Source organism: Ruditapes philippinarum, unplaced genomic scaffold (assembly GCF_026571515.1).
Source record: "Ruditapes philippinarum isolate M1 unplaced genomic scaffold, ASM2657151v2 ctg3963_1_1_1_1, whole genome shotgun sequence".
NCBI lineage: Eukaryota > Metazoa > Mollusca > Bivalvia > Venerida > Veneridae > Ruditapes > Ruditapes philippinarum.
The window spans coordinates 26,183-52,305 of NW_026862196.1; the positions used below are offsets into that span (position 1 = coordinate 26,183).

The 26,123-nt window shown below is 32.8% G+C and overlaps 1 protein-coding gene across 1 annotated transcript; it reads right to left on the reverse strand.

Annotated features, from left to right (window-relative positions):
* Positions 1-773: 773 nt before the first annotated feature.
* Positions 774-26,123, reverse strand: LOC132718236 (uncharacterized). The gene is made up of 5 exons (XM_060701883.1): positions 25,989-26,123; positions 19,791-20,036; positions 16,166-16,277; positions 14,011-14,138; positions 774-1,530 (listed from the first exon to the last, which is right to left on the reverse strand). Exons 1-5 carry the CDS (start codon positions 26,056-26,058, stop codon positions 1,289-1,291), a joined length of 798 nt encoding a protein of 265 aa, XP_060557866.1. The 5' UTR covers positions 26,059-26,123; the 3' UTR covers positions 774-1,288.

A 26,123-nucleotide genomic window follows, 5' to 3' on the forward strand; every position in this document is an offset into this window, starting at 1 on the left:
CGTTACGGTATCTATATATTTCTCCCGATTGGATGAATGTTAAATAAACAATACGCTTCTAGTTTTTCACGAGTGGCGTAGCCACGAGAGAGAATACTGTTTTTAAAGTTCACGATATGAAATAAAATTATGGCTGCTTCTCCTTAAGTTGTGGGTTTTCCTTGAGTCGTGGGTGGCTTAAAATCTTAAATGACTTTTTGTATTGTTGAAAATGTATTTTGGAAGTTAATATTTATTATAATTTGTTGGTAAAAAGTTGAAAGTATTGTAATAATCAAATCATTTGGCCATGTGTTGGGTTTGTTTACTTTTTTGACAGCAACAACCTACTGGTTTTTCGGTGTTTGAAACAGGTGCGATTTAATATCGCGCCAAAATTGGGCCCACAGAAAGTCTCACTGAACTTTTAATTGAAATATAAACTTTGGCATCATTATATATCTTATATCGATCCATTATAAATCTTGAATAAAATTTTCAAATCATTTGTTGTATATCCGTCTTTTTGCAACTAGTTATGTTTAAACATTGGTTTATTAAAATATCATTGCCGCTACAATTTTGTTAATGTATAAAAGATTTTAAAGGCAGAATGAAAGTTGCCCTGATGTTTTATTCTAGTTTGAGTACACACTTTAATAAATCTTATTTAGGACCTTAAAGTACCGAATAAATTAATCAAGTCTGACTCTAAATCGCTAAAATAGGAGGCTGTGGTAAGGTAACTTGAAATAGTTCAGTGAGATTTGACCAATGTTTTTCTAAACAAATTCTCTTCTCTTTTTTTTTTTTTTTTTTTTTTTTTTTTTCTTTTTTTTCTTCTTATGACTGTCATTGCTTTTCAATTTTTCATTTTGCATCAGGCAATTATTACTCGTAGGATAATTAAATATGCCCAAATGTAATCAAGGGCAGTTTTGCATTTGGAAGGAAGTGTATTTTTTTCAGACTGTAAAAATGAAACAAAAAATTTAGAGACGATATTTGGTGATTGGTTATTTGAATGAATTGAAGTAAGTTTTTCCTTTTTATTACTTTTGAAATTTAAGTTTTTTATCAATTCCACCTTTGCTTTTCTAAACAGCCCTCATAATGCCAGAATTGTCAGCAAGAGTATAATTGAGGTACCACATGGGGAAAATCTTGAAAAAAGTAGTCTCGTAATAGAAAAGTGTGAAATTATATTTTCATAATTTTCACTGTGGAATTACCAATTATAATTTTCACGAATGAATAATTAATCCACTAAAACGCATAAAATAAAGTAACGTTCTGGACCGACACGTGTCTATATTTCACAAATATAGTAGCGTTGTTCACTACAGCTTATGTCATCAAACTTGTAATTTGCAGCGCTCTTTTGCATGCGTAAGCAATGTTGAAAGTGTTGATTATTTGGATAGGATGGTCCCCAAAAGTCACTCGTCATGGGTACAGGGTCTCCATCAACAAACGTCCAGGCTCCCGGGGCATAGAAATCATCAGCACTAGCGTTGCTACCATCAACATAATACTCTTCTCCACTGTAACCTGTGAAATGAAAATTGATCACTGCTTTATAGTCGAGTGCGTTTTTTCCCCAGGTTTATTATTATGATTGTTATAAAACATGATGGACATACAAATTTAAAAGATAAATAAAAAAAGACGAATTATTTTTCCTATATTTTAAATCGTGAATATTAATGAAATCTTAACTATTTTCAAACATAAGGGGAAACCAAGTCTCAACTGCCTTTTAACATGAATATAGAAAAATTAAACACCGGTTCATATATTGAACACACATCGAGTAAATTCTGATCCCAAATTACACACAATAACTTTTAGGTGTCATTTATCATTTACTTAAATAAAAACAGCTAAACGTGAATTACATGAATCAAGTGTGTTATAAACTCAAAAGACAAAAATAATAAATAATTTGAATAATTTATGTATCAAGGGAGATGATTGATGTGTCTCTTTCAAGCTCTGATTCAATATTATTATCTCCCCTAACTCTATTGGATTTAACTGAAAATCAAACTTTTAAGTCAATTTTCGATAAAAATTGTCTGACAATCAGAGGCAATTTAAGAATGCCAATTAACGTACAATTAAAACCAAATCCAAAATAATGTCAGAAGGTAAATATTTGTACTTCCGGTTCCTACAAACATAGATAATAAAATAAAACGTGTTATATGTTCAATCGAAAAGTTTGTTTACCAAAATTTGAATTAGAAACTAAGATATTTGTATTTGAACATTGAATTTTAAATGACAGGGTGACAATCTGTGAAGCGGTTTCAGTAAAAGCTAAAAAAAGTCAGTACTCAGTTGACACCTTCAGAATTCTGGAACCCAAAGTGCGTGAATATGAAGCATTGTAACACCGCACTTTGGGGTCAAACGCACTTTGGGGTCCGAACCCAAAGTGCGTTTAACTTCGCACCACATTTTGTGGTCCAACGCACTTTGGTGTCAAAATCGAGAAATTGACCCCAAAGTGCGTTAAAATGCTACATATCAACGCACTTTGGGTTCCAGGGTTCTGCTTAAATACTTGAGCACTGACTTATTTTCGATCTGCGACATTGAAATATTTGAGTTGGAGTTCAAGATGGCGGTCAATACTTTGATGATGCTTAAGTGATAAAACTTTCATTAATTTTACCTCTTGAAATATCTAAAATAGACTGGACTGATTTTAAGAAAATATGAATGTTAGAGGCATTTTATAGTACAAGTAATATCTTGAGTGTTTTAACCTAATATGGGTTTGCTGAAGAAGATGAGTGTGGATACCAAGAAAATAAAATTGACCTTAACCTTCAAAAGGTCAATTCAAAATGGCCGCTTAAAAATACTAAAATAGGTCATCAAAACTATGCTACAATATGATGCAATTAATTATTCTTGTCAAAATCAAATGATTATTCAATATGATCAGATTTTAATGAGATATAGCTATTATAAGCATAATGGCTCAATTAACAGTATATACAGTACTGTTTTACTAGCGCGTTAAGGTTTTAAGGATTGAAAAAAAAATCACTTTTAATGTTTTGTTTAGTACTTGACTTATATTGAACAATAAACTTAGTTTATAAATATTACCAAAGAATAAATATTTCGTAATAACAAATTAATATTTCGTAATAACGAAATAATATTTCGTAATAACGAATCAATATTTCGTAATTAAGATTTTATATTTCGTTAAAACGAAATAATATTTCTAATTGGGAATTATTATCTCGTAAAAACGAATTCAATTCCGGGAGAAAGTGTGGAAAATGTCACTTCAAGTGTTCCATAATTTTCAACATTATTTGTAGCTATGATTTTTTTAAAGTTGTTCATTTTGTTTTCATATATTTTGCACTTATTATGGCATTTATGGTTTAAAATGAGTATTTACAAATTATTTTGAAATGTCAAAAAGTGTCATTTCAATGCCATAAACACAACAAAAACCGAGACAAAAAGTGTTTTAAAATATATACTGCGCCCCCACACAAAAAAAACAACAGGTCTTATAAAATGGAAACAGCAGGAATCGAACCATAGACCTCTCACACATCAGTCAATCACTTAACCGACTGTGCTACTGCAGAAGTAACGCTGTAGTTTACATTTTTAGCAGCTATGACTTTTACTCACATTAGTTTCATAGCTTTTTAGATTTTATGCTTTTCAGTGGATTACTGATTTATCCGTGAAAATTATATTTGATAATTTCACATTGAAAATTATCAAAATATAATTTCACACTTTTGAATGACGAAACTACTTTCTTAAGATTTTCCCCATGTGGTACCTAAATTATCAGGATATCTTAAAGTAACAGCAAAGTTTTCTATAAAAAATATTATTTGTTATAAATCGAGTAATATTTTCTTTGACCATATAGTGCTGCAAATCAGCCCATTTTACTAGCCTTTTTAGAGGGGTAACTGGTCTATGTCAGCCAACAGCAAGTTTCATATACCAAAATGTTCGTCTGGATCTGTAGTTTCTGGAATGGATATTCATTTGGCCCAACCCCGATGCGAAGCTAAGATGTCCAAGATGGCGTCAAAGATGGCCGCCAAATCCCTAAATTTTCTAGTATATTTACGTTGGCTTATTTCCTTTTTCAGTTTTGTAAATCAATTGAAATTTTTCATAAAATTTCTTATTTTCAACTTACTCATGCTATAAATTTTGACTTTATTGATTTTTTTCTAGTTTTCATCGCCTAATTTAAACGAAAGAAGAAAAAATATGTTGCAAACTGGGTGTCTTTTTCTGAACATGTGTAACTTATTAGTTTTATTCTTGCTGAAACTGAATAACATTCATGATTTCGTTTTATACAGCTTTAAATCTATATCTACAAAATTAAGAATAAGTTAGAATAAGCGGACTATGCCATAAATGTGTCTTATTGATCTAAATGTATATACAAAGTGGGTAGGGTATTACGAACGGGGGAGTCAACTTTAAATCAAATACTTATTTGTTTTATATCATAATAGTAATATAAAAAGGTTTAAAATTTTATTTAATTGGTTAGTGATGAGACATCTTATCCTTCATAGAAAATGCCCTGCATGTGTGTCTAAATGTTAAGATATCTCTTTTATTTGTTTTATGCACACAATAAGGAACTATTTACTGACCTGCAATTCGGTATTTACTTGCCTTTTGTTAAGGATTTGTTTGCAAGTTTTTTCTCCTTAGCCATAAACATTCATTGTAAGTCTTCAAATGTGATTTTAATTATACTTTTAGGTCACTGTTCAATATGATAAACAAGATCAACAAGGAAAAGGCGGCGTTCAATGAACGCAACCCCCATATAATATATGATAAACAAGATCAACAAGGAAAGGCGGCGTTCAATGAACTCAACCCCCATATAATATATGATAAACAAGATCAACAAGGAAAGGCGGCGTTCAATGAACGCAACCCTCATATAATATATGATAAACAAGATCAACAAGGAAAGGCGGCGTTCAATGAACGCAACCCCCATATGACCCAGACCATAAGCTAAGCATTTATTAGGCAATAATAATATCTATTTATTAACTTACAGATTTTCTCGGACAAAATTATCTCTACAACCATCATTATTGTAGGTTACTTCCCTCTTACATGTTTTTATTTCAAAGAGTTATACTACTTTATGAATAAGAGAAAATCTTTATTATGCAGGCTGTTGATTTTAAATATTCGAGCGTTCTGTCTTACATGCAGCTCCTGTTTTAAGGCATTGGCATAACATATGATAATCTACAAGTGAACCATATTTGGAGTTTTGTCATTATTGATGACGGATATAATATGAACATTAAAATATAAAATGTAATTTGCTAGAACATTTAAAATGGGTAGGTTATTCAGTTTACAGTAAGAGACTTTTCTGCTAGACTATATCTGAATTATAAATAAAATATTATATAAATATAAATATATATATATTGAGTGAATTGAAAATATATATTATGAGGTCAGTTTCTTTTTAGCTCAACTATTCGACGATTAAGGACAACTATCCTAGTCGCCCGAGGGTCGGCGTTAAAGTTTGCGTACCATCTCAAAGTCCATTGACATATGACTTGAAACTGGCACACTTGTTTACCATCAGGCCCTCCACTTTCAACACTGGAGGAGGTCTATCAAGCATTTTGACAGAATTATGCCCCTTTTCCCAACTTTGAATTTACATTACCACCTAAGATAATTTCAAAATTCCATCGACATACCGCTTTGAGACCTTTCACACTTGTTCACCATAATAATCTCAACCTGTGTACAGAGGAGGTCACTGTATCAAGCTTTTTTTTACAAAAGTATGTCCCATTTTTTTACTATCAAGCACTGATAATAGTATAGCAAGTTGTCCTGCTGACTGCTCTTGTGTATGATTTTGAGCATTTGGTTTTAAATTTGTTAACATCATGGGAGGAATTAAGAAGAGCTTTCAATTTAACGAAAATAGCTTATCTTTTCCCTTGCGGGTACTTGATAATAATATTATGTGCTAGGGGGGCATAGAGTAACATGCACTTTCCAGTACTGTCCATGAACATGCTCAATCAAATATGATAAACAAGATCAACAAGGAAAGGCGGCGTTTAATGAACCGAGTCTGCAACAGCTGGTTAACAGTGTTATATTTATAGGTCCTTGAGGATGGTGGTGTTGGTGTCGGTAGTTTTCAATCCGGATCACGGCAGTTACCATATTGATTTTACCAGAGCACAGTTCAGCCACCGAATCGTTCATGGACAGGCTGTCAAACAGTTTACCAGTTCTAGTTGCCCTCACTTTCGCAAGAAACTGAAACTTTGTAGATAGCAGAGCAGTGGTACAGTGCGAATAACCGCAGAAACTACATGTATTTCATGATCAATCACAACGAAAGTGACCTGCCCCGTTTGGGAATCAAACACGGGTGGCCCGATTCACAGTCCAACGCTCTACCTTTGAGCTAACCGGACGACTTGAGGATCATAAACTTTTAACGTTGAGGATTGGATACTACTTAGTCGGTACTAAGAGACGTGAGATATGGTCTCTCATGAACAGACCCCATCAAACTGAGTTTGAATTATCAACTTTGCCATATTTAATTGCTCTCAAAGGATCTTATCTTTTCCTGATTTTTACAATCATAATGCCAATGACATGTTAGTTTACTTTATTTACTTTTATATTCTTACTAGTGGTATTTTATGTTTAGTCTCTCTACTATTTTACAACCGGTTAAATAGCACTTACCGCTACCTAGATGATATCCTTAACATGAATAATCAAGTGAAATATAAAATATATCTAAGTGAACGTAAAATGAATAAAACAAACTCATAATATTTTCAAATTTAAACATTTCTATCATAAACAATTACATTGTAACTAAAATCTATGATAATTGGGTTTTTTTTTAAATAACGTTGTTAAGTTCACATGTACTTCATGCAACATCATATTGGGTATATATACAATGTATTAAGTTAATTAGATTTGCCTGGGCCTGCTGTCGTGTGGATGATTCTAATGAACATAATTTGTTTATTACTGGTAAACTTCTTTAACAAGGCTATCATAAATTACGTATATATTTTACAAAGTCCTGTCGTCGTAATTCAGATAATTAATATATAAAATTTAATTGTACTTTAAATCCTTGAAGGTCGTTCAGCACGACATTATATTTGTGTATATATGTTATGTGGTACTTTCAGTTTTTTCTATTTGGCCTTTTTCAACTTGGGTGGTTCTAGTACTGTATAATCATCCTTGGGATATGTTGCCTGCTTTTTAAATTTGTCTTTTGACGTCATATCTGTGATATGCGGGCTTCGTAACCTCTGATCCCCTTTCAAAATTTAATTTTATTTAGTTCCGCCCTTAGGGCAAAAGTATTCTTTTACTTTGGGACCATACGCCGCTTTTCATGGAATGGCACTACTGTGTCACATTGAAGGTTCTATGATAACCACCGTATGAACACGTCTGCGGTTGTTTCTAAATTCAAAATTTCACCTTTTACACATTTTAGATATTGAATTCTGCTTAAGCCGGTGCTACGGGGCGTGGACGGTAACTTGCGCCTTCCAGTACCATCCATGAACAGGCTCAATCAAACCGAGCCTGCAACAATTTCAATTTTGTTGTGTTGGACTTTGTTTAGGAATTCTGTTTTTCTCTATTTTATTCTTTAACGTCTAGGTATACGCAGGCCTAATTTATGTGGAGATGACAGCTTATCTGTGGTATGCAGGCTTCATAACCTCTGATCCTCTTTCAAACTTCCATTTTATTTAGTTCCGCTCATTGTTTTCTTGTTTAGGGCACACACATTATCTTGTACTTGGGGGACCATACGCCGCTTGTTATGGATTGACACTAACGTGTCACATTGAAGGTTCCATGATAATCACATTATAAGCGCGTCTGCGGTTGTTTCTAAATCCAAAACTTCACCATAACCATGATGTTGAATTCTGCTTAAATCGGTGCTAGGGTGCGTGTACTGTAGTTTGCACTTGACAATGCCGTTCATGAACAGGCTCAATCAAACCGAGCCTGCAACATTTTCGTTTTTGACATTTTGTGCGTCCTTAATTGTTTAAATTTGTCTTCTGTCTTGGTAAGTGATGTTCTTGTTGCTTTGTCTTCCTTTAAGGCATCGAGTACTTTAGTTATGGTAATTAGGCTGTACCTTAATTGTACATATTTACACGATCATGTATGTACTAGTATGTATTTAATTTATTTCGTCTAATGTAACCATAACAATTGTTAGAATTTTACTTGGCGGGGATTTATTTTATTTACACTGTGTCGTCATAAAGGAACATACCGGTAGTGGTAATTGCAAGTTACCTACCATCCACACCCTTTAGCACCGGCTTAAGCAGAATTCTCAATTTTACATATGGTACACTTTTAAAAGAAGTGAAGACACGTCCATAGATGTGATCATGGTATCTTCAATGTAAAATGTTCGTGCAACCATATTGTCCACATTGACAAGAAATAGAGAACAATGGGCGAAACTAAATAAAATGGATTTATAAAACGAGATCAAAGGCCAAAATATAATCTTTAAAAGCAGATAAAATATCCAAAGGGTTATAATACACTATTTATCCAAAGAGTTATTATACACTATTTAAAAAGAAATACTAGAACCACACAACTCGAAAGAGGTCAAATAGAAGGAATTAAAATAACACAAACACAATTATAATGCCGAGCTGAACGATTTTCATTTAATCATTATGTTTTATCCGGCTACTATGCATGTTTCATGAAACCGAAGGATCTATGTAGATAAAGTATCAAACTTTTTAAATGACTATTTTGTCAATTTAAAATTTTTTAAAAAATAAATTACATTTCATTTGACATAAAAAGGTGTGTAATATATAAATAAATGAGCAGAGGTTGTTTGCATACATTGTACTTTTCAAATCCTTAGGTGAACTTACAACAAAATCATGTTATTAAATTGGTAACACATTTTTGAACAGATTTTTAGATCTGACAGGATACCTGTAATAGTATCACACTTTGAATATCACCTTATGTTTATTAACTTACGTAAATATTGTCATTCTATATAATCAGTATAATCGAGGGTTTCTTTAGATTTTTATTCATAGTGGGTGGGGTACGATTTGAACAATAATTCATTAAATAACTAGAAGAAAATTATCATATTCCTGGTTTATTATGTTAATTAGTTACATGGACTGCACTAAAGAAGCTATAATTTGACAGAAACACAAAATTTGGGGAAATAATTGATAGAACAAATAAGTAACAGTTATAACCTTACATTGAAAAACTATTTTAATGTACCGCCTCTCATTTTATATGTCTTACTGCATAATTACAAAGAAAGATTTCTAAAGATATGACATGAATACATTAAAAGATTACTTTCATGAGTAAATTACAATAGTGGAATAACAAAATAAGTAATATTTCTCTGTTTAAGCTTAGACAAGAGTGTCATAGCAAAAACCCATATGTTTAGCATTATTTTGCTTAATTACCTATAAAAAAGCAAAAAGCAATCTGTTTTCTCCAATAAAATTAAATCTATTCGTATAAAACTCTTTAAATGATATCTTACGTGCAAAAATTTCACCTGAAATACAAAAGCAGAAACAAATATGAGCAAATATTATTATTCTAGAATATTTAGGGATTTGGCGGCCATCTTTGACGCCATCTTGGATTTTTAAGCTACGCATCGGACTTGAACCAAATGAATATTCATTCCGGAAAATACAGACCAAGACGAACAATTTGGTATATAAAACTTGCTGTTGGCTGACATAGACCACTTCGGTGTCATTTTACCCTATGAATTTGCAGCACTAATATATAAAAGTCACGTGGGTTGGCTACATAGTAGAGGTGATAAAATATAATTGTAATACACCGTTTGTTAGCCATTGAAATAGTATTTTATGTATAAAGGATTTTCAAAAACGGTTATTAATCAGAGCGGGCGCTATGGTGCAGTGGTAATACTGTCTGCCTACAAATCAAGGGGTCGTGAGTTCGATCCCCCGCTACTCCACTGAACGAATAAAGACTACAAGACTGACAAAACTAGGACATCGACACAGAATGACGGCAACGATAGAAACAAGATAAGACCTTAACGGAACAGGAAAAAAGTACCGAAAGTACAAGACCGAAGACGACGACAGATAACAGAAGGAAGAACGGAGACAAGAACTGACAACAAGGAAACAGGGACGAGGACCGATAACAGAAGAACAGAGACAGGGACCGATAACAGAAGAACTTGCAACAAGACTAACAGAACAGGAAGCAATTACCGGAAGTACTAAACCAAGGATCACGACCGATAACAGAAGAAAGAACGGAGTCAAGAACTGACAACAGAAGGAGAGAGACAGGGACCGATAACAGAAGAACTGACAACAAAACAACGGAGACGAGGATTCATAGCAGAATAATATAAACGAGAACTGATAACAAAGAATGAAGACAAGGATCGGTAACAGAGACAGGAACCGATGACGGAAGACAACATGAAAACAGAGACCAGGACTAATAACAGAATAAAAAAGACGAGAACCAATAACAGAACAGGACAGGGAACAATAACATACAAGGATTTATAACAGAAAAATAGTGACGAGGACTGGTAACAGCATAATAGACTGATGATAGAAGAATAGATGACAGGGAACGAAAACAAAGATAGGGACCGATGACAGAAGAATTGACATCAAGAAAACAGAGACCAGAAGAATAGAGACGAAGAGGAGAACCGATTACCGCAAAACGAAGACGACGACCGATAGCAGAAAAACATAGACGAGAACCTATAACAAAAAACATCTAACAACAAAAGAATTTAGACCAGAACCGATTACAGAAGAACAAAGATCACGACCAATAACAGAAGAACTGACAGCAGATAAATGCGACGAGAACCGATAACAGAAGAACGAAGACGACGACTGATAACAGAAAAACGAACACCAAACCGAAAAGTACTTTAATTTATGTATATTTTGCACACGTTTTAACCCCCTCACACATATTAACGCATCTGAGTGCCAGTTAAAATCTAGCAGATAGGGCAGGAAAGAGTGTAGTGTTTTGAATGCCTTCAAATTTTCAGTACTATCTTCTATATTACTATAGAAAAATGTCTGCCATCTTGGATTTTTCTGCCATATTGGATTGTTTTGTTTTTTTAATTCTGTTTTGGTGTCTAATTTGATATATCATTCATTTATAATAAAGAAATTTGGTGGCCATTTTAGTGGTCATTTTAAATGGCCATTTCAATGGTCAAGATCAAGTTTTTCAATTTGGTATCCACCTTTATCGGATTCATCGTACCTTAAATAGGTAAAATAAACCAAGATACCACTTGTACTACAAAATGCCTCAAGCATCTTATAGGGAGTCAAATTCTCAAAATCAGTCCTGTCTAAAAATAGTGTTCATATAACAAAATTACGGTGGCATAAAAGTGACATTTGCATTTTTTTTAGTTTTGCATACATATTTTTTTCTACTTTTGCATTCATATTTTCTTTTATTTTAGTTTTTCGTACATATTTAATGTTTGCTTTCGTCCATATTTTAGCCAATCAAAACAGTCTTCACAACATAACAGCCCATAGTTGAGTTTAAAACTAGCACAGCCCGGGAATAACTCAGATAACAACATTCCTGCCTTATGTCCCGGAACAAAACACGATTGTTTTTTAACCCACTCCCCTGGCAGCAAGGGAGGTGATAACCAATGACTGGTTTTTACAATAATGCACAATAAAAAATCTAAAAAGGTCATTACATTCCACTGATTTAGAAAAATGCTTAAAGCTTTGAAGGATTTTTATGAAAATTTGGTCAATTCTTTAGCACATCCAGATAATGTGCAGAACTTATGTGCCAGGTGGGTCGGCTCTAGGCCGGGGGTCACACCTACAGGTCAAAGGATTTCATGTCCGCTCCTTATCTCCTAAACCCCATGAAGTATTTAAAGGCACCTTGTGTTAAATGTTAACCACATCGAGACCATACCTTTCTTTGGGTTATCGCGGACTATATATATACTCAAAGTGTTGTTATTTTTTTGATTCCTCCAAAATGAAAATGTTGGTATTGGTATTTGCAAATGGGGTACTGTAAATTACAGAAGGCGAAGTGTTTAAAAATGGCGTTTTACAAATGGCGTATTTATCCAAACCTCTACTTTGCAAATGGCGTCATGTAAAAATTTGTACGAAAAAACAAAAATAAAATATGTACAAAAAACAAAATTTAATATGTATGCAAACTAAAAAAGAATATGTATGCAAAATTAAAAAAAAATATTATTCAATATTTATAAAAATATGTACGACAAACAAAAAAAATTATAAAAAAAATGCAAATGTCACTTTTATGCCACCGTTCAAAATACTCTAGTACAGACATTGTGTATTCCTAAAATTAAAAGATGCTGCGAAAAATATCCCGTTCTGTCAGTCATTTACTTGATATCTTTTGGTGCCGTATTGAGCCCCATTTTAAATATGTTTGGAATGAAATAAAATGCAGTTACATGTAATTTTTTTCCCAAAGAACTATAAATATACTCTATTGCACTGTTCTGGTGAAACACCAAGATTTCCGATCGGACTATAAATAGTGATTTTTACAGCTTATCAACAAACTTAAGGGTTTTTGTAAGCTCCGTATACAACCGTTCGCCAGAGGCTTTTTTTTTTAATGGGAAATCTTACATACTTCTTTAGAAAGAGCAAACATGAATTCCATAATGTTAAAATAATGGTATCAGAGAAATGTAAGATGCTTGTTACCTGAATAAAGTAGCGATAAATGTGAAATTATTTGTCATAAAAGTGGTCAAACCAATGTAGTATTTGACTTCCATATAAAATACTAATTCACTATAACTGTTCTTGGCCAATGTGTAGTTTTGGATTATATAGAAAAACATCAAAATAGAAAGCTTTTAAGAAAAACAAATAAAGCATAATAGACCTTTAAAACGTTATTTTAACCCTCAGGGGATCGATACCCCACAATCCCCTCTGTACCCCAGTAAGAATTTTACATTACTCTGAAGCTCCGCTCTTATTGTGCGACTACTTAAATAGTACGGATAACTACTTAAAGGCTAGTTAAAGCCGCATAGATACACCTCGTCAAGTTTCTTATATGTCACATATAGGTAGATAATTGGCTCTCTTTACTGAAATGTCTTACTAAGATTGCCCAGAATTTATACCTTTGTCTATGCTAAGACTATCATATTTCTATAAAATGTGTAAATAAAAAACGGGAAAATAATCCATTTAGCTAAAAACAATGGAGTTAATGAACGGTGTACATTTTTTTTAAATAAATGGAAAATTTGAGAAAAAAAATATATTAATATTTTATATTTGATACAAATTCTTTATTAGGTGATTTATTTGGTGAAATTTCTTCACTTACTTATCAAGACCATTTAAATCCCTATTGATTCTACTATAATCCAGGACACACGCTTTGCGTCTATTTAATACCTTGATTTTTGTTTACTATTCGCTTTGACTACAAGATATTATTCAAAACATAATGAACATTAATTTTTTATGACCCCAAAGTGCGGTCGTTTGTCTGATGTTAAAAAATGCATATGTACCTGTTTAATGCACTTTGGGGTCGAAATTGATCGGACCCTAAAGTGCGTTTGACCCCAAAGTGCGGTGTTACATAGCATATTTACGCACTTTGGTGTCAATTTCTCGATTTTGACCCCAAAGTGCGTTGGACCCCAAAGTGTGTGCGAAGTGTAACGCTATTTGGGGTCGGACCCCAAAGTGCGTTGGACCCCAAAGTGTGGTGTTACACTGCCCAACATTTCATACGAATCCTACAGCGCGAAACTGATGACATATAGCGGAAAAAATTGGCTGGAAATGGAAATTGTATATACTTAAGCATACGTCATAATATGGTTTATTATACCTGGACAATTCCTGACAAGATCTAGAAGCATGTTCATCTTGGCAACGGTTTTCACGCGAGACAGGAATCCACCTTGAATTGCGCATCCCGCAATAGCATTTGACTGCGTTTCATATGACTTAATAACCCTGAAAAAGGCGAAAAATATAATTGACATATCTACATGTTGAGAGATGATCTGAGTTTAGTTGAATTAAGGTAAATAGTTTCATTTAATTTAATTTAGTTAAGTTTAGAATAGAATAGTTTAATTTAGTCTAGGTTAGTTTAAAGGGACTCCATCGCTGTCCAAAGGCCTAAAACATAAACTTTAGAAATCTAACAAAAATCAAACGGAGCACTTAAAATGGAATAATCTGCAAACAATAATAAAGAAAATTACTCAGAATTAAATCAAAACTTGATTTTGGGCGATACTCAGCTTGATGCTAGTGAAAAGCGTTACAACGCTTTTCTTTTTTTGGGCCATTCTGCACAATAACAATGATTATTTTGGAATAATAATATTTGTCAGATGTTACGGTTCGGATCGGAATATCCGCCCCGAGGTTTCCCCGCCAATTGGGCGGTAACAAGGCTTGCCGAGTAACCGCCCATGGATGGGTACCCGAGGGACAGATATTTCGATCTGAACCGCAAACCTATGCCAGATATTTTTTCTTGCATATTCTGCCATATTCTTTCATACTTAAAATGGTTTACCTCATTTAGACATTTTGTACATGGAAATTAATTTCATCGTACAATAGCGTATGAATTTACAATTTTTATAACAACGGCAAAATGACGTCATCCTAATTTTACATATATTCAATCATCCACTTAAGGTGATGCAAAAAACAACCTTCGAGCAACCTTGACTTCTTGAAAAATAAGTGATCTGAATAAAAATTTAAAACAAGCGTGTAATGTATGATGTTTCAACTGTAAACAAAGAATAAATTCAATTTATTGCAATCCCAACCACGGTCTTCATATAAATTTGCTTTATACTCAAATTGATTATAATATCTCATTCCAAACTCTAGTTATTGTCCAGAAACCATTTTTCTACTTTTAGTAACAGTAAACCTTGACCCCAGGGGGACCAAATGTATCCCAATTGAGGTTTCAACATAAGATAGCTAAATCCAAGTTTGATAACAATAACTTATTCATAACAAATGTTATTCTCTGAAAACCATTTTTCTCTTTTTAGTAGCAGTGACCTTGACCCCGGGGGTCTATAAGCAAAAAAAGTCGACGTCTTCAAATAAACTTGTTAAATGCCAAGTTGATAACAATATCTCATTCCAAACTGTAGCTGTTGTCCGGAAAACATTCTTTTATTTAAGTAACGTTGACCTTAACCCAAGGGGGCCCAAAAGCAATCCCACTAAGGGTCTTCATATAAGGATGCTAAATATCAAGTTTGATGGCAATATCTCATTTCCAACTCTAGTTATTGTCCAGAAACCATTTTTCTATTTTTAGTAACAGTGACCTTGACGTCTCCAAATTATTACAAACCAAGGCCTTTACTTTAACTTGCTTTATACCAAATGTGGTTACAATAATTTATTCCAAACTCTAGTTATTGTCCGTAAACCACTTTTCTATTTTAAGTCACTGTAACATTTACCAGAGGGTAAAAAAGCAATCGGTGTATTCGAATAAGCTTACTTTATATAAAGTTTGAGTATAATACCTCATTCAAAACTGTAGTTGTCGTCCGGAAACCATTTTTCTATTCTTAGTAATGGTGACCTTGACCTTGACACCAGGGGGGTGTCCAAAAGCAATCCCTCCCAGGTTCTTCATGTAAGCTCGATATACTTATATTAAGTTCGATTAAAATATTTCATCCTAAAACTCTAGTAACTAGTATTGTCCAGAAACCATTTTTCTATTTTTAGTAACGGTGACCTTGACCTACTAAAAGCAATTCCAAACTTAAGTTTACTGTATATACCAAAATTGATCACAATACGTAATTGCAAACTACATTTATCGTCCGGAAATCATGAAGGAGACCGACAGCCGACAAGCTAAACTGCTATACACCCCCTAAACTTCGTTTGTTGGGGTATAATAATATTCAGTATTGTACACAACAATTAAGTCTACCATATTACTATGCTTTCGGTTTGGTTGTTAACTATAAAGAATATTTTACTTGTATGTGAAGAGCTCTCCGTCAGACAACTGTACTGTTCTAAATATAGTATCATCAGGAGGGCACGAGAAAGGTTGTGCAGTCGGGAGTGTTGTAGTTGATGTTATTCCGGCTGCAAAAAGAAACAAATTTCATTGAAGTAGTAAAAAAGGATAAAAGCACGTCTTTACAAATGAAAATATTGTCCTTGATCCTGTGAAATTACAATGATTATTTTTTGTAATAAATTACAATTAAATGGTGGCTGATTTACACCATGGTCTCATTTCGCTTTATTGCCACGAACATCGGCCAGGTCCAACTTTGCCGTATCTTTGTAAAAAGCTTTCGCATTTTCGCGTTCAGGTGGCGAAAATTCAAAAGGAGGACAAAATAAGGCAATAACGATTCATATAATTTGTCGTATCTTTGCATTTTCGCTAAATTTCTTTATCGCATATTTGTTATTCCTATTGTTAAATCTTCGCCTTTTCGCACTGTTGCATTGCCTCATTTTCTAATCTTTGCACTTTTGCTTTTTTTGTGCATTGTTACTTTGTTCGCATCTCCGCGTAATGGTTACGTTAATTACAGGTTATCGCATTTTGTACATGCAGACTCGTCACGTTTACTACTATTGCGCGCATAACTTTGTACAACCAGACAACGGAAATAATATGATGTAACAAAGCCAAAATGCAACAATGCCCATGTTCTTGTTCAACCGACACGCGCAAAATGTTACAATGAAAAAAGCGAAAATGCGAGAACATGGCAAGGTTTGACTTGCTGCGTTTTTGTGTCCAAAAGGAAAGACAGCTTTACATAATGTTAGTGTTTAAATGAAATTTTAACAATTAAAAACCCAAAAAGAAGCGATCAGAAGGGAACGACCGTGGGTTCTTAATTGGTAAAAAGTTCATTTGATAAAAAACTAACTTACAATAGTCTTACAATAGTGTTTTATAAACCTCATTTGACACCGCTGGAACGCCTCTAGCTTATAGAAAGTTGTTTTACCATGCAATGGGTGGTGTTTAGTTAGCGCATTTCATTATAAATGGCAAAGACAGGGTGCACATTATTTACATCGTGAACAGCTGAATTTTTTTAATGTTGCAATTTTCGGATAAACCTTAGCCCTTCTCTATATAATTTTGTCGAGGACACTTCCAAATGAATTGAAATATACTGAAATGAACCCTAAACAACGCGTACAGAGAAGTGAAACTTTACCGACCTTTTGTATTTATCGTTAAATTTTAAATGACAATCATCATCCAGTTGTGATTAATACATGTCAGTTCAAAATGAAAAAAATATATTTGTGATTTATTCCATAGAATTATAAACAAAATGACCCCTTCGTAAAAAGCGGTAGTATGAAGAAACGTTGATCTAGTTCTTCCAATTATAAGGCGGGACTACAACATTCAGGTTACACATGCGCACTTCGTTCCAAGTTATTAACTTAAAAAAAATAATATTGAGCGATTTAATTGGTCGGCAAATGATGTTTGAACACTAATGCAGTAATGGTGGACGGAGACCTCATTGTTTCTAACTGACCTATTTTTATTATGTCCTCTTTAATGCATTATTTTATCCTGACTATACACATTATGAAAGTTATGTTAACAGACTATGAAATAACTATTATTGCTCTTAAAAGAACAATAGTGAAACTTTTGCCACTTGTTCACGCCAAGCGATCAGCTAACAAATTTCACGCAAGTAATAAAATATGGAAAATTCATTTCCGTTTATTTTTGTTTATTCTATCTCCGACAAACTTGCAGAGTCTGGATCTTAATTATACGGAGCCCCTAAGGTGACATTTTCAACACTTTTTTCCTGGCATTTAATTCGTTTTTACCAAATATTAATCGGAATTACGAAATATTAATTCATTTTTACGAAATAATAATTCGTCTTTACGAAATAATAATTTGTTTTTACGAAACAGCAATTCGTTTTTAAGATTTATTAATTCGTTTTTAGAAAATAATAATTCGTAAATCCGAAATATTAATTCGTAATAACGAAATATTAATTTGTTTTTACGAAATATTAATACGTTTTAACGAAATATTAATTCGTAATTACAAAATATTAATTCGTTTTCACAAAGTATTAATTTGTTTTAACGAAATATTAATTCCTTTCTACGAAATATTAATTCGTTTTTACGATAAAATTATTCGTAATTACGAAATATTAATAAGTTATTAAGAAATATCAATTCGTTTGTACGAAATATTAATTCGTAATCACGAAATGTTATTTCGTAATTACGAAAGAATAATTCGTAATCACGAAATAAAAATTCGTTTTTACGAAATATTAATTTGTTTTTAGAAATGATAATTCGTTTTTACGAATTATTAATTCGTTTAAACAAAACCTTATTTAAGGTCATTGTGAGTTTGACATAAAAACCTACTAATCTAACAAAGAGGTCATTTACAAGCCTGGATCAACCTTACGATTATAAGCCGAATGGTTCTCAAGTTATCATATTTAAGTGAACAGGATTTTTGAGTGAGAAGTCATTCTCAATCCAAAATATACTTTTTTACCCATTGTCAAATACATGTTTCCATCAGCAATGTTTTAATTTTTGAAGCTATAAATCTTTTCTGACTTGTTTCTTTAAAAAAGAAATAATTATGCTATATTATTACTTTCTTTGTAAAACTAAAGGGGGGCTCCAGATTTTCATTCAAACATTACAATTTATGTATGGGCACCGTGCGACCATAAAAACATAATATTTTATTTCAAAACTCGATAACATCGACAAAACGATGGATTTGAAGCACAGGACCCCCATTTTAACAAAATGTTTCTAGCGCTTTACTAGTACTATCACGGCTGTGGCTGAAATGGTATTGATAGGCGATTATTTTAATTTATATACATAATTATGAAGTTATAAAACTTGGGGAGAAAAAAATCACTATTTATATTGCATTTACATGCTTTATATTTAGTCAGGAAGTTAGTTTATAAATATTACCAAAACTCTTTGACACCCTTACGAATTATTATTTCGTAATTACTCAATAACATTTCGTTTTTACGTACTAATATTTCGTAATTACGAAATAATCTTTCGTAAAAACGAATTAATATCTCGTAATTTAAACGAATTAATATTTCGTAATAACGATTTAATATTTCGTAAAACGAATCAATATTTCGTAAAAACGAATAAATATTTCGTAAAAATGAATAAATATTTCGTATTTAGGAAATAATATTTCGTAAAAACGAATTAAGTTTCGGGAAAAAATGTGGAAAATGTCACCTTAGGGGCTCCGTACATTAGGGGCTCCCTAAAATTATATAAATTCATATAATTTTATTAAAATTTTGAGAAGGTTTTTAAAAGTAAAATATTGAAAAAAAGAACAAAGAATTTACACGTTGCACACGGCAATTACAATCCATGTCAATTTCCAACATGAGGGGGATGAAATATGAATATCTTGACCACTTTCCTGTTTAAGCTCTCAAAAGAAATTAATTCAGCCTGTAAGATCTAAACTAGTAAAGTCATATAACAGTTCCGGATACCCCTTTATTAAGGCTATAATATTGTGATGCTCATTCAAACAGGTTTAACTGTATTCTGATACCTTACCTCCACCAAGCACATAGTAATATGATTTCTGCACGTACGATAACCCATCTGTGGCATCCAACACAGTGTCGTGTAACTGACAGTTTAGTTGTTCTGTTGGCATAATGAAGAAGGATATGCACGTGTCATTTATAGAGCACGCGCGGCCACACCCTACAGATGATCGTGTTCTGACCTTATATCCTGATGATGTAGTCATATTCTCCAGTTCCGGTTTGTATATCCACAACTGATGCGAGACATCACCTAGAAACATAAATAAAGAAAATAGCACAAATTACTGAGGAAAACTATATATTACTTAATTAAATACAAAATAAGGAGCACAGTCTAAAATATTAAATTATAGTTTTCAGTTTAAAAAATCGGTGTTGTTAATAGTGACAATTTATGTAATTCAAGAAAACTACTATTAAACCATATTTTGTTTTGTAACTTTTCTTCTATATTTTTGTTTATTTGTTCTCTTAAATCGTCACACACTTTAGGAATGAGTACTGCGTACAAGATGGCAAAGCTAATTACCAACATAGCAATTACTGTAGCTTTGTAACACCGCACTTTGGGGTCAAACGCACTTTGGGGTCCAACCCCAAAGTGCGTTACGTACTTTGGGGTCCGACCCCAGAGTGCGTTACGCACTTTGGGGTCCAATTTCGACCCCAAAGTGCGTTAAACAGGTACATATGTATTTTTTAACATCAGGCAAACGACCGCACTTTGGGGTCATAGAAAATTAATGTTCATAATGTTTTAAATAATATATTGTAGTCAAATCGAATGGTAAACAAAAATCAAGGTATTAAAAAGACGCAAAACATGTGCCCTGGATTATAGTAGAATCAATAGGGATTTAAATGGTCTTGATTAGTAAGTTAAAAATTTTCACCAAATAAATCACCTAATAAAGAATTTGTTTCAATTATTAAGCTTAAAATAAATTTTTCCAAAATTTCCATTTATTTTAAAAGAATGTACACCTTTCATTAACTCCATTGTTTTTAGCTAAATGGATTATTTTCCCGTTTTTTATTTACACATTTTATAGAAATATGATAGTCTTAGCATAGACAAAGGTATAAATTCTGGGCAATTTTAGTAAAACATTTCAGTAAAAAAATATGCCTGATAATATGTTGAAAGAGCCATTTATTTAGCTAAATGTGACATACTAGTATAAGAAACTTGACTAGGTGAAGATGCGGCTTTAGGTAGTCGCACATTAAGAGCAGAGCTTCAGAATAATGTAAAATTCTCACTGGGGGTATGGAGGGGATTGTGGGGTATCAATCTCCCCCCCCCCCCCCCGAGGTTTAAAAATAACGTTTTAAGGGCCCATTATGCTTTTATTTGTTTTTCTTAAAAACTTTTTTATTTTGATGTTCTTTAATATCCATAAAATGCACATTGGCCAATTACCTGAACCATCTTTTTCATCTGTTGCATTTTGGCAATGATGAGTTAAGTTATAGTGAATTAGTGTTTTATATTGAAGTCAAATACTACATCATTTTGACTACTTTTATGACAAAGTATTTCACATTTATCGCTACTTTATTCAGGTTACAAGCATCTTACATTTCTCTGATACCATTATTTTAACATTATAAAATTCATGTTTGCTCTTTCTAACGAAGTATGTAAGATTTCCATTAAAAAATGCCTCTGGCGAACGGTGGTTACGGAGCTTACAAAAACCCTTAAATTTGTTGATAAGCTTAATAATGTATTTGTAAAAATCACTATTTATAGTCCGATCGAAAAACTTGATGTTTCACCAGAACATTGCAATAGAGTATATTTATAGTTCTTTGGAAAAAAATATTAACTGCATTTTATTTCATTCCCAACATATTTAAAATGGGACTCAATATGGCACCAAAAGTTATCAAGTAAATGACTGACAAAACGGCATCTTTTAATTTTAGGAATACACAATTTCTGTACTAGAGTATTTTGAACGGTGGCATAAAAGTGACATTTGCATTTTTTTATACTTTTTTTGTTTTTTTCGTATATATTTTTTTTTGTTTGTCGTACATATTTTTTTTTAAGTTTTGAATACATACTTTTTTTAGTTTTGCATACATATCCGTTTTTAATTTTGCATACATATTTTATTTTAGTTTTTTGTACATATTTTTTTTCGTACATATTTTTACATGACGCAATTTGCAAAGTAGAGGTTTGGATAATAACGCCATTTGTAAAACACCATTTTTAAACACTTCGCCATCTGTAAATTACAGTACCCCATTTGCAAATACCAACATTTTCATTTTGGAGGTATCAAAAAAATAACAACACTTTTAGTATATATATATAGTCCGCGGTAACCCAAAGAAAGGTTCTGCATATTGTCTCGATGTGGTTAACATTTTACACAAAGTGCCTGAAAATCCTTTATGGGGTTTTGGAGATAAGGAGCGGACATGAAACCCAAGTCTTAATCCTTTGACCTGTAGGTGTGTCCCCCGACCTTGAGCCGGCACACCTGGCATATAAGTTCTGCACATTATCTGGATGTGCTAAAGAATTGACCCAATTTTCATAAAAATCCTTCAAAGCTTTAAGCATTTTTTCTAAATCAGTGGAATATAAGGACCTTTTTAGATCTTTTATTGTGCATTATTGTAATACACCAGTCATTTGTAACCACCTCCCTTGCCCCCGGGGGAGTGCGGGTTAAAAAAGAATCGTGTTTTGATGTTTGCGCTGTTCCGGGGCATAAGGCAGGAATGTTGTTATCTGAGTATCCCCCGCAGGGCGAAGATTTTACCAGTGGTCGGCTTGGTTTAAAGTCAATGCCCCCCCCCCCCCCCCGCTATTCTCAGGGGGTGGGGTTGAGTGGTGCATATTCATAATAATAACTGATCACCAATGATAAAAAAACCAATAATTATATAAAATACATATAATTTAAAAAATGGGCCGAAAAGGATCGGCCGAAACCAGACTTGCCCGGCCGAAAACGACTGGACCGATTCCAAAAATGAGCCCAAATCTGACAAAACTACTGTGCTAGTTTATACTCAACTATGGGCTGTTATGAGATGTGAAGGCTGTTTTGATTGGCTAAAATATGTACGAAAAACAAAAATAAAATATGTACGAAAAACTAAAATATAATATGTATGCAAAACTAAAAATAATGCAAATGTCACCGTAATTTTGTTATGTGAACACAATTTTTAGATATTTCAAGTGGTAAAATTAATGAAACTTTTATCACTTAAGCATCATCAAAATATTGACCGCCATCTTGAACTCCACCTCAAATATTTCAATGTCGCAGATCGAAAATAAGTCAGTACTCAGTATTTAAGCAGGACTCAGATGACACCTTTAGATCTCTGGAACCCAAAGTGCGTTGATATGTAGCATATTAACGCACTTTGGGGTCAATTTTTCGATTTTGACCACAAAGTGCGTTTGACCCCAAAGTGCGGTGCGAAGTTTAACGCACTTTGGGGTCGGACCCCAAAGTGCGTTTGACCCCAAAGTGCAGTGTTACATAGCTTAATGTTAATGGGAAAGTTTACATGTTTAGTAAGTTATGCTGCAAAGTTACATGTGAATATAGCTAAAATTTAAATGCACTAATGAATTTATTTAAAGATAGAAAGTTAATCCGCGTTAGAAATACGTACAGCTACGTACGGTTGTTTGGAAATATAACCCGAACCACTAGGCGAGGGTAATATTGCAAACAACCGTTTACATACGGCAATATATCCTGTCAGAAATATTTATAACGAATTTATAATACAGCAAGCATCATTTTTAGAGGAATAAAGCGAAAGTTCTTCATAAATCGACAGCAAGACGTATATATAAAACTATATAAACGTCACTATTATCCAATGAAAAGCGACGTTACAAGCAAGCAGTATTATAAAGTTTTTTATAATACTGCCCGTTTGTAACGTCGCTTTTCATCGGATAATTGTGAAGTTAATATTATTAGTTATAAAAATATACACGGCTGCTGTTTATAAAAAAATTCTCGCTTTATTCCTCTAAAATGATGCCTGCTGAATAAATATTCCTGACAGGTTATATGGCCGTATATAAACCTAGCGGCTCGGGTTATATTTACAAACAACGGTTTATATAGGACCGTATTACCTGTCCGGAATTTTTATAACTAATAATATGCACGTGACAATTATCCGATGAAAAGCGATGTTACAAACGGGCAGTTTTATGATATTAGTTATAAAGATCGTTGACAGGTTTTATGGCCCTATACAAACGGCTATTTGTAAATATAACCGAGTCGTTAGGCGAGGGTTATATTGCAAAGAGCCGTTTATATACGGCCATATAACCTGTCAACAATCTTTATAACGAATTTATAATACAGCAAGCATCATTTTGTGGAGAAAAATAGAGAATACCATGCTAGTGTCTAATATTATAAAATTTATCAGGCAAGGCTAAGAAAAAAAATGAAGGGCGAGCTCTTCACTTTTTTCGTGCCGAGCCTGATAAATTTTATAATATCAGACACTTGTTTGGTATTCTATTTATCATGTTTTCAATTTCAATTGTTGTTTGATTTTTTTTTATTTTAATTGAAGCAAAACCCTATCCAGAACCTCTCGTGTTCAGACGGCGCCGATAATATGTGAAATGTCAAATCAAAAAGAAATAGTCCCGAATGTTTTAGTTAATTGTAAGTGACGCGTTCATATTCAAAATTTCTATTCGATTCAAAGTTTATCAGTTAAATATTTCCAACCCAGTAGCAGGAAAATATATTCCATTCTTTTTGATTTCATTTCGCAAATTTTGCATATTTTTGATGAGGTGATTGATAAAACTTGGGGTGACTGATAAAGCTAGGTTTATCAGGCATGCACTTTATCAACAGAAATCAATGTAATGACATGATATAAAAAGATATCGACAACAGCCGTGTATATAAATCTATATAAACGTCACAATTATCCCATGAAAAGCGACGTTACAAACGGGCAGTATTATAATGCCGTATATAAACGGTTGTTTGCAATATAACCCTCGCCTAACGGCTCGGGTAATATTTCGTAACAACTGTATATATAGAGCCATATAACCTGTCAAAAAATTTTATAACCAATAAAATAAATTTCTACAAAGTTTACTCTCGCAGTAAATTTTGCTGAAAAGTTTAGCTGAGTTGGAAAAATAGCAGGAGAGTTAACAAAGGCAACTCAAATTTTACTGGAAGGTTTACAGATGCAGAAAAAAGTTTTCTCGCGTTCCAATCATTTCAGAGAGGTTTGCCAGAAAAACGATTTTTTTTCATGGAAAGTTTGCTTTACAAATATAGTTGGCAAATTTATCTGTGTAATAAAATTTGCTGGAAAGCTAACCCGTGTGGTATGTAAAGAATATATACTTTAAAGAATCCCACGTCACAATTTTTTTGGAACAGATATCAACGGCCACGTAGCCGAACAATTTGTTCTTTATTGTATTGGTTGGCCCTCAGTACAGAAATTGGTCAATAAGATTATGAGATGTTTATTCATGCATCTAGCGGACGATGTAGAATAAATAAAATACCAAGTATCTTATATCAATGTAAGCCTATATCTAACCAACGTGACAAGCTTTTGCCCAGTCTAAATCAAATTCAAATTAAATATTATTCAATGAAATATTTTACCATATTATTCTATAATACAGTTCAAACTTTAATTGATATATTGGAACTTAATGCGTCGCGTTTTACACATTACTTTTAACACATTGAATGATATGCATCACAATTTTACGAGGGGGGGGGGGGGGGGGGAAGCTGAAACACGCTTAAAATGGCTATTTTTTTTTAACTTTGTCAAATGAAAACTTTGAGATGCTAAATCAAACTTGGGTGATAAAGCTTGCTTAAGTGTCAAAAAAACACGTTATAGTCCATTTTCATCGCCTCTCTTTTAAATCTGGGAAAAAAAACTAGAAAAATATCAATCAAAATAAGATACAAAAATATACTTACATTTCATTCCATTTAACCTTTTATCGTACCTTATTTCATATGTAAAAACAACACAAATTAGTAAATAAATTTAAAATTAACATACTTATCAAGTTGTTAATACAATTTGAATCAAAAAGTTTGAATGATTAAAAACATTTTAAATTGACTTATTTATATTCAAATAATAATTCAAAACAACATTTTCAAAAACGATAAATAATATTACTTACAATGTGAAAGATTTATTACAAATGGAAATAGCAGAACTAACTGCCCACGCAGACGAAATAAAATATCCATGTTTTCATTAAAGAACTCGTAATTCAAATAATGTTTGCAGTTTTTTTCCCTTTATATAATAAATC